We start from the raw sequence: 17,847 nt of genomic DNA, 5'->3' as shown, positions 1-17,847 counted from the left end.
CAATCCTTAAAGAACTCCTCTCTTTGGCTCTTAGAAATCTCAGATTATTTCTGAGGTGAAATCCTGAACAGGGAGAGATCCTTCCCTCTCCACACAACGAGCATCTTAGTAAGTTAACTAGTTAAAAACTACTAGGTTTGAGTGATCGATTCCTGTGTGGTTTGAGCATATGAAGTGGTTGCAGCAAGAAGCCTTGACATCCCAAGTAGTCACCCTCCTGTAAACTGCACCGCCCGCCGGACTTCACCCAGTAAAACCAGTTTCATGTGGTTGTGGCTTCCTCTGGAACCTCTCTCTCTCTCTCCTGGGCGGCTCCATCTATCCAAATGGGAGCTGAGTTTGCAAGCTACCAGAGGCGGTGGAGCTGGTGCTGCTGATGTCAGAGCCAGAAGACAGTTGTGATTGGATCTAATTAGACTTTGCGGCAGCAAATAGACGAGCTCCCTGCGTGATTGGCTTTAAAGTGGATGGTGCCAAACAACTCGCAGAGGCGCAAAAGTAGCAGCCCTGCTTCTGGAGCCCAGAGGAAGAGGAGAGAGCTCCAGGGTGCTCAGGACGACACGCGGGAATATCTTTCCCAGAGCTTTCTGCCTAAAGAAGGGTTCAGCTTTCCGGCGTGCATCCGAGGCTTTCAGCTCAACTGGAACCAAGCGACGGGACGATTATAGAGAAGGTGCTTGCTGGCGTGCTCAGTCCTAAAAAGTGAGACTGCTACTTGATTTGCAAAACCAGAAATACTCCCGGCTGCGGCCGCAGCAGCAAGACTAAGAAAGGTGAAACTGCTTAAGGACCGGCTCCTCTCTGGGTCTCCCGACTGGCATGGCATCTGTCCTGGGGAGTGGCAGAGGGTCTGGAGGGCTAAGCAGTCAGCTCAAATGCAAGTCCAAGAGGAGAAGGAGGAGAAGGTCCAAGAGGAAAGGTAAGAAGCTCGCTCTGCGAGCGCTCCGGTGCTGGTGCCCGCTGCAACTCTCCCCTGTCTCTTCCCCTCGTCCTTCCTCAGATCTCGGTGGCCTCTTGTCGGTTTTCTCTTGTCTTCACTTTAGGATGCTTCTGGGGATGTCCACACTGAGTAGGGCACTTGTGAGTTCAAACCTCTTTGTAAATAGCCTGGGGGCTTTCCTCAAACCAGATTACAGCCAGCCAGCCAGACGCTCCGTGGAAAATATTTGGCAGGAGACACTGAGAAGAGAGCTGAGAGGGCTGAGCTGTGGAGCATCCTTTCTCTGATGCTTGTATCCTGGGTACCACCGTTCCTACAAGAGACCCAAGGCTGGCACTTAGACACACTTGGAGCCAACAATATCACAGGGAGCCAAAAGAAACACTCACATAAGCCAATGCACATAAAAAAGGGAAAGAGCTCTCGTTCCAGCTCCTCCCATCCAAATTGTCTCAGAGGAAAAAAAGAGGGCAAAACCCTGGCAATTGCCTTCCCAAATTGCCTTTTTTTTTCCTTAGTGAGATACCGGGTGGTCATGTAAACACTGGCAGAGACAAAGAGGACAAGGCACGTCCTTGCAGAAATCGTGCCTATAAAGAAACAAACGCTGTGTCTTATTGGTAGCAAAAAAAGAAAGAAAATTAAATCTTGCAAACCAGAAAAGGAGAGGCAATCGGATGGCAGGTTGTAGCTGACAAACTCAGGCTGTGCCTTGTTACTGATTTTGCTGAAAAAATGAGCTTCCCAGAACTTAGTCAATGTCACCACAAGTGCAGGGCTTCCACACAAGCATTTTTGTCAAATTAGCAATTCCTCCAGTGTGATAAGCAGTGCCACAGAATGCATCTTTAGCCTGTATGCACCAAAAGATTAAAAGATGGTTCCAATGCTACCCCTTCTTTCTCAGAGAGGAACTCGCACTGATGCTAGTTCCTTGTGAGTTTGTGGAAGTTCTGTGTTCTTACCAGGATCTGAAAGGTGTTTTGGTTTTCTTTAGTTTTTAAGATGTTTGTAGTGTTATGCAGAGCAGACACAACTTAGTGAGTAGGATTTTTTTTTAAATCTTGCTCATGCAGGATACCCTGTGAAACAGCGTAGTTGTACTAACCCTCCTAGAATCTCTGTCTATAGATTGGATATGTTAGAGAGCCTAGGTAAGTTTCTTCTAGATTGTTTCCTAAGTGCTTGCTAACTGTTTCTGAGTCCCATATGATTCCTAATAGCACAAATTAATCGAACATAAAACTCTGAAGCACACAGTCCTTGATAATAATCGCACATCGGGATCCCTGAGAGCAAAGGAGACCTAATGATGTCTTTGAATGTTTCAGGACCTCTGATTGCAAAAGGGGCTGACTTTATAATTGTACTTCAATTCTTAAACAGCTCAAATATTAGCTTGACATTCTCTTTGTTACCTGAAAATATTTTGAAACGGCCTTACTGATTTCTTCTATGGCTCTGTGCTACTGACTGAAAATGGCATGGATATTAAGAAAGCCAGGCTTTGAACAGTTCAACAATGAATAACACTTTTAAAGAAGTAAGAAAAAAATTGTCTTTATACTTCAAATGTTGGTTAGTGCCTCCTAATTTTTTTTATTAGTCTGCTTAGCTATTTGGAGCCAAGAAAATGGAGCAATATTTATAATAACACAATTTGTAGAAATGTAAGCTAAAGGGAATTCTCGTCTTCCTTCATTTTTTCTTTACCACGAAGTGTCAGGCATTTATTTTGGAAGGGAATAAAAAGAAACCCAAGAAAGTCTTTATTTACTATAAACTGAACCATGACAGCCCAAAGCAAAATTTTTACAGCGAGTATTTGTATCCTTAGAAATTTTGACTGTAGAAAGGCTCCAAATTTTCATAACAAAGGCAATAGGTAAGCATATACCGGTCTCTATTGTGTGTGGACCTGTGTTTAAGTGGCCTTTCCTGTGGTACCTTCTAACAGCTATTGTGGTCGGACAGTAACATGAAACCATTAAATATTCCCCTTTACTGGCAAAGTTAACAATGTAGCTTACCCAGCTATAGGAGAGAGTAATTTTTTTTTCACATCTCCCAGGGAAATATAAGCTCGTATGTAATAACTTGTATGACAAATGCAATGATGTCTTTCAATTTCATCATAATGATCACATATCTTTACCGAGATGGAATGGCATCGCCAAGTTCTGAGCCTAGCCAACATGAAAGACAGCACATGCATGGGAGGTAATTGAGGAATTTTAGGGAGGTCATTAAGTAGCAAGGGAAGATGCTGGCTATAAACCTATTCTCACAAGTTGATAAATATGTTATTAATTTATCAAATAAGTTAATAAATATAATTGTAAGTGCGTATGTGCATCTATGTTTCCTGCTCAGTGAAGCCTCATTTTAAAAGTGAACCACAGCATCAGTTAGTCAGTGTGACTAAAGATCTTTTATTTTCTCTGTGTAGGCTTGAAAGGTGTCTCGGGTCCCGTATGCTTTTTGTGATCCAACAGTCTATGCTCTAAGCTATAACACTCTAGCTACAGGCTAACTGCGGTAATCATAGGATGTGATTATTGGTAAACGCAATCCATCATCTTGAAAATGGGGTGGTTTCTTTCACAGGGTAGGTGTCTGTCACTGTACCACACAGGAAGTAATGTGGACCTCCAAAGACCTAAAAACAGAAAAACTTAGTCACAGAGCACGCCTCCTGGGGTCACCTAGCAGAAGCCCACATTCCTCTGCAAGATAAACTTTAAGGACGATCCTCGTCTTCTTTTGTTGAGACCTCAAACCGTTCACCTTTGTATGGTCTCCGTAGGTGGTGCTTTCTGTTAGGATTTTCTTTAGAAATCATGTCTGAGTGTTTTACACTGTCTAGACAAACAGGAAGTGTGAGGGTGTGAGTATCTTCCTCTTATGGGAGGTACGCACACATCAGCAAAATGAAAGTATACTGAGGAGGACAGGCAAAAGCATCTGGTGTTTATACATATGTCAAAGTAGGGACTGGACCCATTCGATGTGTGGAATATGGCTGTTTCTCCTCCTCCAATGTCAGTTACAGACTTTAGGAAAGCAATAGTTAATGAAGACCATCACTTGACATCACTGGGGTATTGCCCTCAGCAGGACATGGAGATTCAAAGACTGCCCTTATTTCTTAATTCTTGGAAGAATGATTATAAATAATTTCATCTCTTCGGTGCTTTATAGAGAATAATGCTGCTGGCATTAGAAAATAACAATGTATAAATACTATAAATGTATAAAGCATTCATTTAAACCTCAAAAGAAAAAAAAAGGTTAACATTCAAGGCTTTTTCTTAATTGTTATTAGCAGCAGACCATTCCAGGTAGTCTAAGAGGGAGACCTCCTAAAAACAGTCTAGTCCATAAAAATAAATCAGTTAAAATTTAACCCCTAGCCATAGACTGTCAGGATAATAATTTTTTTAACAATCTTATAAATACACCTTGGTATTCTCCTGTATTGAAATGGCACATATTGTGTGTGTGTGTGTGTGTGTGTGTGTGTGTGTGTGTGTGTGTGTTGTGTATCTGCTTTTCCTTTTTTGTTGTTGTTGTTGTTAGTATATGTCCCCCCAAAGAAGCTATTCACTGGCCCGAAAGTAATTTTTTAAATAGAATACTTAAGGATATACCCATTATTATATACAAATATGTATAGTGGCTGGTTTCTGAGAATTCAACCCAAAACTCTCCCTATTAACACAGCTTATTGATACCCATTCAAGGTAAACGGAAGGACACCATTTATAGTGAGAAGTATCCTTCGCCCATCAACTAGGGAAGGACTTTAGGGAAGTATCTAAATGGTAATGCAAACAGTAATTTGACTGAGTTGAGCATCGGCAGACAATGTCCCATACTCTGGAGTACCTAACAGCAACTAAAAAGTTATCCTGAAATCAAACTCTTGTTCCAGGGTGCTTGGGTGTACAGATCTTTCGGGGGACTGGAAGCGATTTTTAGAAGCAACCCCACAAGGCAGATCCACCAAAGTAAATTGGGGATCTCAGCAGAGCAGCCCGAGAACGCTGTGAGATGCGAATAAAAAGTTGGCAAAGGGGACACAGTAAGTGTAGCAGATGGATGGCAGACGCCAGCTTGTTGTGAAATGAAATTCCATGAAAAATTAATGAAATAGAAAGATTGCGCCCTGGATGAGGGTGCAGAGGCCGTTGCTCTCCATTGCCGGCGATGCTTTAGTAATCCATGTGGCTGTCGTCTCCACGGAGAGAAGACAGCCCGTCTACACCACTGGCTCTTATCTCGCTCGCTGACAGCTTAAGAGGAAGGACTGTATTCCGGGATAAAAATCAAATTGATTAAACCAACCGTTAGGCAGGATCTAATTGCATGAGGGGGTTTTCTCCTTTTTTTTTTCCCTCTCTCTCTCTTTTTAAAATTTATATCGGTGCTTCTGGTTTCTAGTGACCCATGTAATAACAGTAATTTGAAATTGCTTCAAGGGCGTTAGATATGATGAGTGAACTCGAATTTAGAATAAAAGTATAAGATTCACGCATTCTTTTTTTTTTTTTTTTCCGGAGCTGGGGACCGAACCCAGGGCCTTGCGCTTCCTAGGTAAGCGCTCTACCACTGAGCTAAATCCCCAGCCCCAGATTCACGCATTCTTATCGAAATAACAGCGATAGGGTTATTGACAAAAAGCTATGTCGGAGGAGTATTATATAGGGAAATTCAGAGTGAGACACTGTAGTTCTTGAGACATAGGAAAGTAACTTAATTTATGAAAGCATTGTGTTTAATTGAGAACCTATATATGCATATGTGTATGTTTGTGTGTGTGTGTGTGTGTGTGTGTGTGTGTGTGTGTGTTGCTATGTGTATGTGTGCATCTAAGCAGGAATGACTAGAAACACTGGAACCATTTTATATCCTTCTGTATCTTTCCCTAATAATCCTAGAAAGTGTAAGTCAGAATTTTTATAACAAAACCTGTTTAGAAAGATCCTAAGAACGAAAAAAGAAATTACTCGACCCTCTGTAATTTATAAATTTTATTTCTAAACAGATGTTCCTGTGACCAGTCTAGGTGCTAATGACTTGCAAACAAGATTTGTAAAAAGGGCAGATCTTCTCATCATGGAAAAAAAATTAAATCACATTCCAAGTGAGCCATGGAAATCATGAATGTCCTCTACAAAACAGTTCAACTGTTGGATATTAACACTCTCCATGGGGTTTTCTGTGAGCACAAAATATTTGGGAGAAAAAAAAAGGCCTGAGAAAATAAAGGAGAGAGAGCAGTGCAAGCTGAGGCTGAGGATTCTGATTCTTGCTGCTCCGGGTTTGTAGATAACGTGAATCTAAATTAACCCCTGATTTTCAATTAAATGTTTTCCTTTGCTCAGAGGAAAATATGCCATAAATTCTTGATTGTTTAAATGTAATCATTTATTTATAGCTGTTCACATATTACAGCTCACTTAATGCGCCAATGTCAAATAAAGCAACGTGGCTTTCGAAATGCAAAGAAATCGGGGGCAGGGGGGAGTTCCCTTTAAATTTTGGGTGCACATCCCTGAAGGGGCTCTTGGGAGACCTTAGAAAGTGGTGATGGAAAAGTGCCTTTAGAGGAGTTTGCAAACTCACAGACAGACCTCTGTTTCTACTTACCTCCCTTGCTAGCCTGGGGCCAAGGCATCCTTGTTTACTGATTAAGGTTCAGGTTCTCCTGCTTTTATTTTAGTTAGAAGGAAGGAAGGTTGGGGCCTGTTGTGTCTGGCTGCTAGGATGGCTTTAAGTAAAGTGAGAAGTAAAGCTCTAAGCTCTAAATCTGCAGCTGAAAATGTGTGCGTGAATCCAGCTTCTCTAGAACCACATCCAAGAACCAGCTCCCCATGAGCTGATTTGTTTGCCTTTTTAAGGGACTTTTTAGAATCTCAGAAATGAATGTGGCCACGTGCAGGACAGTAGACTTTCTGTTCTGGAGAACTATGTCTCCTGTAATAAAGAGTTAATGGAATCACCTGGGTCCTCTCTCTACACGTGCAGGGTATTTGATTACCTTTTACTTTAGATATTGGTGTTGATCATGAAAGGCAGAAGCATAATTCAACTTCACTCTTTTACTGACTTTGAATAAATTCCATTCCTATCTGGTTTTGTGATAGGAAGTAGCTAGTAATTGCCCCCTCTGTGTTATGAAATGCAAATATATTAGAATTTATTATCATCTGTGTTAAATAATAAAAAATGTCAAATAGTTAATGTTGCTTTTAATTTTCCAAAATAACAAACAGGATATATATATATATATATATATATATATATATATATATATATATATATAGTATTATACCTCAGTAAGGAATCATGTGTGATATAGGAAGCCTTCCTATAAACAAAGAAAAGTAGTATTTGTCTTTAAAATAGAAAGGAAATACAACATAAGCCCAGGCAACGTTACACTTAAATGTCTTAAAGCTGAGAACCGAAAGCTTTTCGTACCCTCTGTATCTGACTTCCCCATCCTGAGACTGAGGGTGGGTTTGCCAATCTGCTCGCAGTGTAGAGGACAATTAGAACAGTCACGTTTGCGTAACTGCTAACCTTCCCAATGCGAGCACCCTGCCTAAAACCTCCCCCACACCTTGTAAAAGCAAATGTTCCTGCATCGAGGCCGGAAGGTCCATATCGTGGATACCAGGAAGCAGTGGTGCAGGAGTGGAGATTTTCAGTGTTAAGCTCCTTTTCTTACACTGAAACTCCAACTGCAATGTGGTGACAGTCACTGGACATCCCACATCAGTTCAACAGAAAAGTCACGTCACAGACCCAGCGTTTCTTCCTGTGGCTGTTGTATCGCCTTCCAAAGGGCAGTACATAAAACAAAACTATTCAGAATATATCCCCAAACTCTCTTTTCTGAGGTCTTGAGTGGGTGGAGTGAATATTTAATGTTGAAATGGTAATCGCAACACTTTGAGATGAATGCGTGTGCTGCAGTCCTTTTAAACACCTTGCCCAGGATGTGCTTTGGATAATTTTATACATTTAATTAATCTTGGCTGCTCCGTTTATTGGATACGAGAGCTCTGGTTCCTGTTTCCCACTGCCTCATCATTTCGTAATGTGTCTTACATGATTTCTCAAATATGTCTTCACAAATGAGATATTAAAATAAGATGGCAGCCTGTGGACACATCCCTTTATCGTCCAAGCTTATCTTCCGTGGAAGATGCTTGTCCTGGTCGAATTCCTTCTTAGGGTTAGGTTGAACCAAAAGTGGGAAGGCTGATGTTGCTAAAAATCATTATTAGCTAGGGCAAAGCACTTGCTTTGGATTTCTATAATTGCTTGAAAAAAATCAACTGTACTACTCAAAGTGCACTGCATGTGTATTTAGGGATAAATGCGATATTTCTTAAGAGTTTAATTGCATTCAGAAGAATGCAATTTAATAAACATGACAGAAATGTCAGCAAAATAGATTTTGACCTCCTCCAAACCCCAAGTCTAGCTGGGCTCACTCATCCCTGTCTGTAACAGATGCTGAGCTCACATTGGGCCTGTGGCTGTGAAAATAGCTGTGGTCTTAAAGGAGAAGCCCACCCTCTCCCTATTAGGCTGTGCTGCTGTAGGCTAAGAGCCAAAATGTAAAGTATCTAAAATATACATACACAACTATTTCTTTAAAGCTTATACAAATTAGAAAGATGAGTAAATAAATTATTAAAAATCAGTACCCTTTTCTAATCCTTAGACAGACAAAAGCACTAAACTACATATTTGTGCTTGACATATGAAAAAAATTACAGTAGTTACAACCTGAAGGAAAAGCAGTCATCTAGGTTCAACTAGAACTCTAGCAGAAAGTGACATTTAAACCCAGTGTATGCGGTTTAAGTGCATCTTTCTAAAATTAAAATAAACCTAACTTTCAAATTTTCTCTCCAAAGAAAACTCACGCTGCAGCAAAAATTACTTGTTAAACGTGTAGATGAAATAATACGACATGAAAACATTTGAAAAAAGATCTCTGAGATGGTAGCACAGGAAATACACTAACTTTGACAGCCCTGCATACATGCACACAGACAATGACACCATCCTTAAAAGCAGCTCTGATGTGGGTTAATATATTAATTCAGTGTGAATGCACCACTCCACTCTAGGGCGAGCAAGCGGGTACATATTGAAATTGAGTGAGATATACTTTTATTACTAAGCACATAGAAAACTCCTCTATTATTAAGGCTAACAAATTTAAGTGTGCATGCGTGTCGTCTTGTGTAATCAGCAGAGTTTTAAATCCACTTCTTCATTTTGTGAAAACTGAATCATGACATGACTTTCATGTGCAGCTAATGAATAGAATTCAAATCATTAAATTGTGTGCTTGTGTGCTTTGTGTAGACTGCTAATATATTCATGTGAGATAGAGAAATGCCAGGCTCGAGATTTAAAATGCAGTAAGTATTTATTGAAATCTTGAATATTAAAATGTTAAAAGATTCATCTACTTCTGAAACATCAGTCATCTATTATGGGATTCTGAAAGAAATTTATATAGCAAAATAAAATCCTGGCTGCAGGTGAGAGTATAAACACTTTGAGACGTAGTGGAGAAAAGACGCTGGTTTGTGGTTAAGAGTTCATAATTCTGAGGAAAATTTGATTGTTTAATTGCGAAAGTTTCGGGGAATCAACAATTGAAATTTCCCCTTGTGCACACTTTGCATGAAGTAAAACAAGTCTTGTCTTTGCCACTAATGAAAGGTAATCCATCTTTCAACATCATAAAAAGAAACAACACACTTGTACAAAAAGGGTTTTAATGGAGGATAAAGGACACACAGACAAAAGACAGATGGAAGGGATAATTTAGTAGCCTCTTTTTCCTAAGCTTAATTGAAACTCACCTCACTTGTTTTTTAATTTATGTAGCTTTTAATACACAAAAATACATGATTTGAAAATATGAGCCAACCTATTCAATTCTGTTGCTTGCAGAACTGCCAGATTTTGCCTTCAACAATTGCAAATAGGTTATAAGAAATTAATTTCATACATTTTTATTAATCTGCATATTTATTAATTTGTAAATATATCCCGTGTCCTATATGGGCTAGTCTAAATACTACCAACACCCAATACATAATGTTTTTCTGTAAGTTTATATTATATGTCAAGATACAAATACAGTGTGTCAAAGGAAAGCAGGGAGTGACAATAACCCTTTATGGATCCACACAATGTTAGGTTTTATGGTACTTATAAGAAGAATATCTCAACACACATTTAAATTTTTCTTATATATAACAGTCCTGTATATAATGAGTATACACAATGAGTTTATAAAATCAAAACCCACCCAGTAGAATAAGTCATTTGCATTTCCTTTATTTCAAATAAACCTTCTTTATAAAACTAAGCTATCAAAATATAACATTGCTGCTCTTCCTATGGCGGCAAAACATAGACAATGCTCATTCACTAGGAGGGGCTGCAGAATTGGCTCAGAAGTTAAGATCACTGCCTGCTCTTTCAGGAAACCTGAATTCGATTCTCAGCATCTACATGACCCCTCACAGCCATTTATGATGGGAGTCTGAAGAGATTCAACAACGTTTTCTGGCTTCCCAGGGCACTCACACACTCATTACACAGACGTGCATGTAGGCAAAATAACCAAACACGTAATTCTTTTTAAATTTAAAACTCACTGGAAAAAATTGTGTCAGTCTTGAAATAAGTCATGGGAGTGTTCAAGAGAGGGGCTGGAGGAAGGAGAGGGGATGTTGAACCTGTTGGAACTGGCTGCAATTCTGTTTTAATTAAAGCATACTCTTCAAAAGAACTTCTAAGAGAAATAATCAGAACATTAAAAAAATTTTCTGCCAATATTGAGTATATATCATGTTAGTTATAAAAGCTTATGGGAGGGAGAAATCGGTGAGGGTTTGCAAGATGATACCCATCAGACACATTTGAGAAAATGAATTGAAGAATGTACTGTTCAGATCTCAGGTGTGTGGAGATGTGCGAAGGTGGGTGAGGGTGCTGCTCCATTCTTCTTTATCATCCCTCAAGCATGGCTGTCCTTATGTGCTCCTTCATATTCTCTAGAAGTGACACAGTGATGCCATTGCGCGTTATCAATAAATACTTGTTGTAGAATTAACTTGTGTTTCAATCGCACATTTATACATGGTTCTGTCTCCTTTACACGAGAGCAGGGCTACATAACTCTGGACTTTATCCATCCAACAAACATTTGTTAGGTCCTTTTATTTGTCGATCACATGATAAATAATAGAGCTTAAACAATATAAGCTCTGAAAACTTCCCCCAGACAGCCAGAAATCAAATCCCAGCGTGTTCTGCCTTCTCTGTCATTCATGTGGAAGAGATACTTTATAAAACTCCCCTCTCTGAACACGTGGGAGGCACACTTCTATTGTTTGCTGAATTAGTCCCTGGATGATTGGGACGCTCATTGAGCATCAGTATTCTCATGTAATAAATGAAGTGAAACCATTAGACTCAACAAAGCTGAAAGAACCGTGAGTGTTTCTCCAGGAGTCAGTCTTCTTAGACAGTGAGTGCCCTTGCTACAACACTGGACCTCCCCACCCTGATTCATTATCCCACTTCCAGCTGTAGCCCCTGTCGTCTCTGTAAGGAGGTAGTCCTCACTCCTAGATATACAGCTACACGCTGCCTCCTATGACTGTGAAGGATTCAATTTCCTTCTCCAAAATGATCCAGGGCATGGCCCTGTGCTTAGCTGCCATCCTTGCAGAAGGTGAACTTATGTACCAGCTACTGCATAACACAAAATCCTAGCACCAAACCAAAGAGAATAGCTTGAATTGCAGTCTCTTGCCTGTGGTACGGACTGGTAATCTTTGTGACCAAGAACAGGATAGCTCTCCCTTGAGGTAATAAGAAGTGGAATGCAAACCTATCTGTCCAGTGCATCTATATAATCAACAAAGGTGTTGGCTTTCCCTCCTAGTTCCACTCAATATGTTGATCTATCAATGTGTTGATAATTACAATACAATATATGGTGAAAAAAGACAACAATCATGGAAGATTCCATCCCGCTTCTACCTAGATTTCCTCTCGTTCTCTTTTCATTATATACCTGACATTTACCTACCTGTCTACAACCAATCTTCTCTTTATATAAGAAGCAGGAGACGCATATAGAACCCACCCACAAACTTTAATAGGAGATGACAAAACTCTTTAGTAGGTCTTAAGGTCTTTAGCTACAATGACAAAAAATGCAGTGGATGTGCCTGGGAATTGATGTATAATTGTACTGGGATTTTTCAAATTTTGAGCATTCTAGAAGCTAAAATTGTAGTGAGAAAATTGAAATCAAACAATGTATTAAGCACTATTCTCTATTTGTATCCATCTCTTTAAATAAATAACAGATTGTTCATTATTTGGGTATTAGCACCAATGCCTCTTCTCTATGGATGCATTTCATATTAAATCTGATACGTTTCAAGAAATGGCCCCCGCTCTTCTCTCACTTGGATGTTGTGTCTACTGTTCATGTTCTAGCTGGGTTGCTCCTTCAGCCATCTGAAGATGACTTGACACGTGTCCCTCTACAGTAAAGGATGCTTCCTCATATCAGATTTCTTATCACCAGTGTTAAATACTCCTGTGACTGAGAACATACAAATTTCATACAGGAATGCCCTGAGATAATCTTCTATGCTGAAAGCACTTTTCTTTCATCTATCCATCTCTTCTCCTGTTGCCCTACAAAATCATTCCCTCTTTGAGCTGTCCTGGCTTTATCTTTCCTGGGTTCATAGAGAGGGTGCTGGGAAGATGGCTTCCAAGTTAAGAATATTTGTTGATCTTCCAGAGGACCTGACTTCAGTTCTCAAGACCCACATTAGGTGGCTCACAACTTCTGTGATTCTGAGAATCAAAGGCCCTCTTCTGGCATTCTTGGGTGCCTGTACATAGGAGAAATAGCCTCTCTCTCTCTCTCTCTCTCTCTCTCTCTCTCTCTCTCTCTCTCTCTCTCCTCTCTCTCTCTCTTTCTCTCTGTCTTCTCTATCTCTATTTCTATCTCTGTATGTCTCTGTCTCTCCCTCTCTCCCTTGTCCCCTCTTTCAGAGAGAACAAAAAGTCATGAAATTAGAAACATTCATTTTCAAAATGTTAAACTAGCCTTCGAGATCAACACATATGAGAGATCCTGCATTGTAAAATGTTGAAACCTGTTTTTAATTATTCATAAGATGTTTTAGTGCATTAGCTGATAAAATCAGCAAGATGCTGTTCAGTTCCTAGGCAGCCTACAGCTTTTTCTAATATTTACTTAACATTTACATTGTCCTGAGTTTAGAATATCTCGCTTAGTCCTCCTAATGAGGCTATAAGGTAGTGATGTGAGCTATCCTAATTTTGCAGAGAAAGAAAGTGTGCAGAAATGAAGAACACATGTGCTTGAGGCCACACTTTCAGGAAATGGCTATTTCAAGCACCATAACTATTCTTAGCCTCATTGATGATGCTCTCATTTACAAATCTGTAAATCACAGAAAACATCTGTTGCCCCTTTCCTGGGTTAAGTTCTATTCTCCCCACAGAGGACCTAAAGAAGCAGAGTTTCCCACGTTTTATTAATGTGTATGTTTGCACGCCTCTATATATATGTATGTATACCTCATGCATGGGGATGTCTATGGAGACCAGAAGACAGTATTAGCTGATTGTGAGCCTCCAAATATGGTTACCGAGAAAGGAAACTAGAACCTCCGCAAATCAGGGGCAAGTCTATTAATGTTTGAGCAGCCTCTACAACTCCAGCCCCTTACTCTTTCTTTTTTCCACGTGGAGAGGTTAAATGAGAGAAGAAGAGGAGAGGAGAGGAAAAGAGGCCGGTCATGGGCATGTGGTGGGAAGGGAGAAGGGGACAAGAACAGAGAAGAACGAAGAGTCAGTCCAGCCCCTTATTGTTAACATGAATATACCTCATGTGATTCTTTTATTATTCCATGGGACCCCAAGCTTTTCAAAGAACCTAGCAGAAAACAGTAACACAATAAAACCAAGAAAAGTAGAGAAGATGTTGTAGCAAATCTCCAACCCCAATAAGTTCAGGTATAAGCCACACAACTCAGTTATAATATTTACAAGCTATACACCTAGATTGGTAGACTTATCACAATATTATTCTATTCACCAGCTGAGATGTCTTGTTACTTGTGGCTTCTCTGGGCCATGTGGTTCCATTATATCTTCCTCCCACTTCCCCTTCCTTCTTCCTTTCTCCTTCCCTACTCCTCTCCCATTCTCTAAAACCTCCAGCTCCACCCTTCCTCCTATTGCCCAATCATAGGATCTAACTATTATTTGATTAGTTAAAATGGGGAAAAGGTTCACATGAAATCACCTGAGTATGTGATCTACTCCTCATCAGGGCAACCCCTCTTGAGGAAACGAAATTAACATCAGAATACAAACAGCACCAGGGCAACCCACAAGAGACACCAAAACCTGCTGCTACTATTTCTTGACCTTTTCGGTCATCTTGGTGCTGTTCACAGGAGGATGCTTAGTGGTTGCTTGCTCGGCATTATATCCTATGAATTTCATATACTTTTACATTTGAGGATGAAGTGGGCTGGCAGAAGATATCGTGTGCTGTCTTCTTTTTATTTTCTTTTTCTTGGATATTTTATGTACTTACATTTCAAATGTTGTCCCCCTTCCCCCATCTCCCATACTCCTTCCTCCTCCCCCTGCTTCTGTGAGGATGCTCCCACTCCTACCCACCCACTCCAACCTCAACGCCCTGGCATTACCCTACATTGGGGAAACAAGCCTTCACAGAACCAAGGGTTTTTCTTTTTATTGATGCCCAACGAGGCCATTCTCTGCTACATATGTGGCTGGAGTCATGGGTCCCTCCATGTGTACTCATTGGTTGGTGATTTAGTGCCTGGGAGCTGGAGGGGGAGGCGGTCTGGTTGGTTGATATTGTTGTTCTTCCTATGGGGTTGCAAACCCCTTCTGCTGTAGGACTCTGGTTCAGGAGACACCCATATCTGGCTCCCATCAGCAAGCCCTTCTTGGCATCAGCAATAGTGACTGGGTTTAGTGACTGTATAGAGGATGGATCTGCAGGTGGGGCAGTCTCTAGATGGCCTTTTCTTCAGTCTCTGCTCCACTCTGTCCATGTATTTCTTCCCATGAGTATTTTGTTCTCCCGAGACTTTCATCTGGTAGTGAGTGTATCGTTCCACACAAACGACCAGATAGCAGCTTTTGGAATTAGAGAATTAACCTGTTAAGAAATGTTTACCTTAAAGAGGTCTGTCATCTTGGCATAAACATGACTACAGCCATAGAGATCATAGCAAAAAACACACGATTCTTACTGGGAAATATATGTATACATTGTTTTAGCCCTAAAAGGTGTTATCTACTATAAGGGCTAGAAATTTTCCTTTCTATACAACTTCTTTGCCTATTAAGTATAGTAGTATTTGACATATAATAGTGTGGTATATATATTGAACAATTCAACTCGTCACACACTCTGTTTCTAAATGCTGTTATATACTGAATATGACATGTTAGAATGCCGAAGTCCATATTTTTGGAGTACATTAAGTGTCGTTGCTGTTCTTGGTTGTCACTTGGCCACATCTGGAATTAACTAAAACCCCAGCAGCTGGGCACACCTGGGAGGGAGTTCCCTTAATTAAATAACTTGAAGCAGAAGGCCCACCTTCAGTCTGTTACCTTTCCGAGTGGGACGATCTATCTTTAACCTGTGCTACGTCTTATGGTGGCAGCCTAATTAAAGGATATAGAAGAAGGAAGTCCTTGCATTCTGACTGCTGGCCTGCAAGTCCATTGTCAAACTGGCATTAGAGCCTACTTCTCTGGGATTGGAGCATCTACTGAAGATCAGCTGAGGCGTCCACCCTCACGGACTGAACAACCCTGGATTCTTAGTCTTTCTATTGGCAGACCACCATTATTGAACTAGCTGGCCCCCAACCTGTAAGGCACTCTAATAAATTATTCTATTATTTTTCTTCCTATAGATCTAGAAAACCATGACTTACATACTATTTCATCTATAGCAAGGAGAATATCACAATTCTGTCACTTTGGAGACAATTGCTAGATGTTAAAGACAGTTGCCTTATCAGAAACCTTTCCAGAAACATTACCTCTATCTGAAAATTTATGTTTTGTTTACATCTCTTTAAACATCCATTATAGATAAGCCTTAATGTCTTGAGGAATATGAAATCTTTGTATAACTAAGTTAACACCAGATTGCATTAAACAATGTCCAGATTTTTTTCATGGATGACTGTCATATTTATGGCCACAGAATGGGGTGGTACACAATATATAACTTTTTTTAACGTGTTCTGTCTGATTTTCTCATCTCCCTGGCTTATCTGAAGTTCCCTGTTGTTAGTTAATAGTGGTGGGAATTACTAGCATCCTCAAACGAGCTATAAATCATATTGTAAGTGAAAGAGTACGAGGTTTTACTTCCTTACAATAGCTTACTTTCTTCAACAAATAGAATTATTCTCATGCATTATTTTTTTGTGTGAAAAGAAATTTAAAACATGAATGGTGACATTTTTGTTTTATGGGTAAGAGAACTGTGACTAGAAAATAAAAGTTACTATTTTAAAAAGCTAGATAGGAAAATTATCTGAATTGCGCTCACCACAGAAACACGAGACCATAAATTCAGATACCTGAAGATCACTGACCAACAAGTGCAGTGAGTCAGTGAACACCAGGTTCAGTGAGAGACCTGTTCTGAGAAATGGAGAGAGAGAGAGAGAGAGAGAGAGAGAGAGAGAGAGAGAGAGAGAGAGCAAGAACCAGACCAGACCAGACCAAAATAAAGTAGAGTGATACAGAAGAATACACAGCAATGAGTTCTGGTCTCCACACCCATTCATCCACCACATACAACCACACAAAAGAAGGCCCTGGCATGTGATTAAACACAGACATAGAGGAGAGTACCAGAAACTCACAGGTCCCTGAAAGGCTAAGTCTCATGGTGTGAAGATACACAGAATTCTGGAAAGGATAATCTCTGAGCAATAAAGTTAATTGTCATGTAAGGGACCCCTGTGGAGGCTTTTCAGTGTTGTTTTCAAACCACTGTCTCATAAGCAACATGTCCCTAATGGCTGCTGCATACAGACATACTATAAAGGGCTTCGGGGTGGAGTTTTGTATTTCTCTTTCCAAAAAGATTCTGAAGTATATCAACCAAGTTCACATTGCCTCCCCAGTCATTTCTGTGGTGTATGCATGTGCTTGTGTTTACAGTTGTACCCATATTTAAATATGCATACATTAACATACACCTTCCCTGAGCCTTCTCTTTCCCAGGTAGCATCAGTCATGCAGTTTTCTGACTTAAAGGTTGAAGAAAACTTTACATATTGCTGAACTAAACTCATACACACAAGCATCTTTCTTCCACGATATCAATACAATATAATGAATTTCAAAACAATTATTAATCACACCTCACTGAAGTTAATTCAAAGAGTAAAAAATGGAGTTATATACTTAAAACCTGTAACAAAATTAATGAACAAAAAGAAATCAATATGCTATATAATCATAACACAGAGAGAAACACACAAACATACACGTACATATGCCATACATAATAAATGTCTAGATGAATCCAGCACTGTCATACAATTAAGCTAATAGTTTTCAACTGAATGAAAGTATGCTATTTGTTCAATAAAAATCAGCATCCAAAGTCAAATACCATGTGTATAATTATCAATTTTAAATAGATATTTTCTTTATCATGCATAACGAACCCCCATTACCTTGTGAATATATGTCTCAGGTGCCTACAGTCATTAAAATTT

The 17,847-nt window shown here is 39.8% G+C and overlaps 1 protein-coding gene across 3 annotated transcripts in view; it reads left to right on the top strand.

Annotated features, from left to right (window-relative positions):
* The first annotated feature begins 265 nt into the window (after positions 1-265).
* Positions 266-17,847, top strand: part of Adarb2 (adenosine deaminase RNA specific B2) — a 550,519-nt gene continuing 532,937 nt past the window's right edge. The window contains exon 1 of one of the 3 annotated variants that reach the window (XM_039095307.2): positions 266-919. In XM_039095307.2, the coding sequence (XP_038951235.1) occupies positions 820-919 (100 nt within the window). In that variant the 5' untranslated portion in view covers positions 266-819. 3 annotated transcript variants of the gene reach the window in all.

Source organism: Rattus norvegicus, chromosome 17, assembly GCF_036323735.1.
Source record: "Rattus norvegicus strain BN/NHsdMcwi chromosome 17, GRCr8, whole genome shotgun sequence".
Taxonomy (NCBI): domain Eukaryota; kingdom Metazoa; phylum Chordata; class Mammalia; order Rodentia; family Muridae; genus Rattus; species Rattus norvegicus.
Note: the sequence above shows the minus strand (reverse complement) of the source record. Positions and strands in the feature narration are given on the sequence as shown.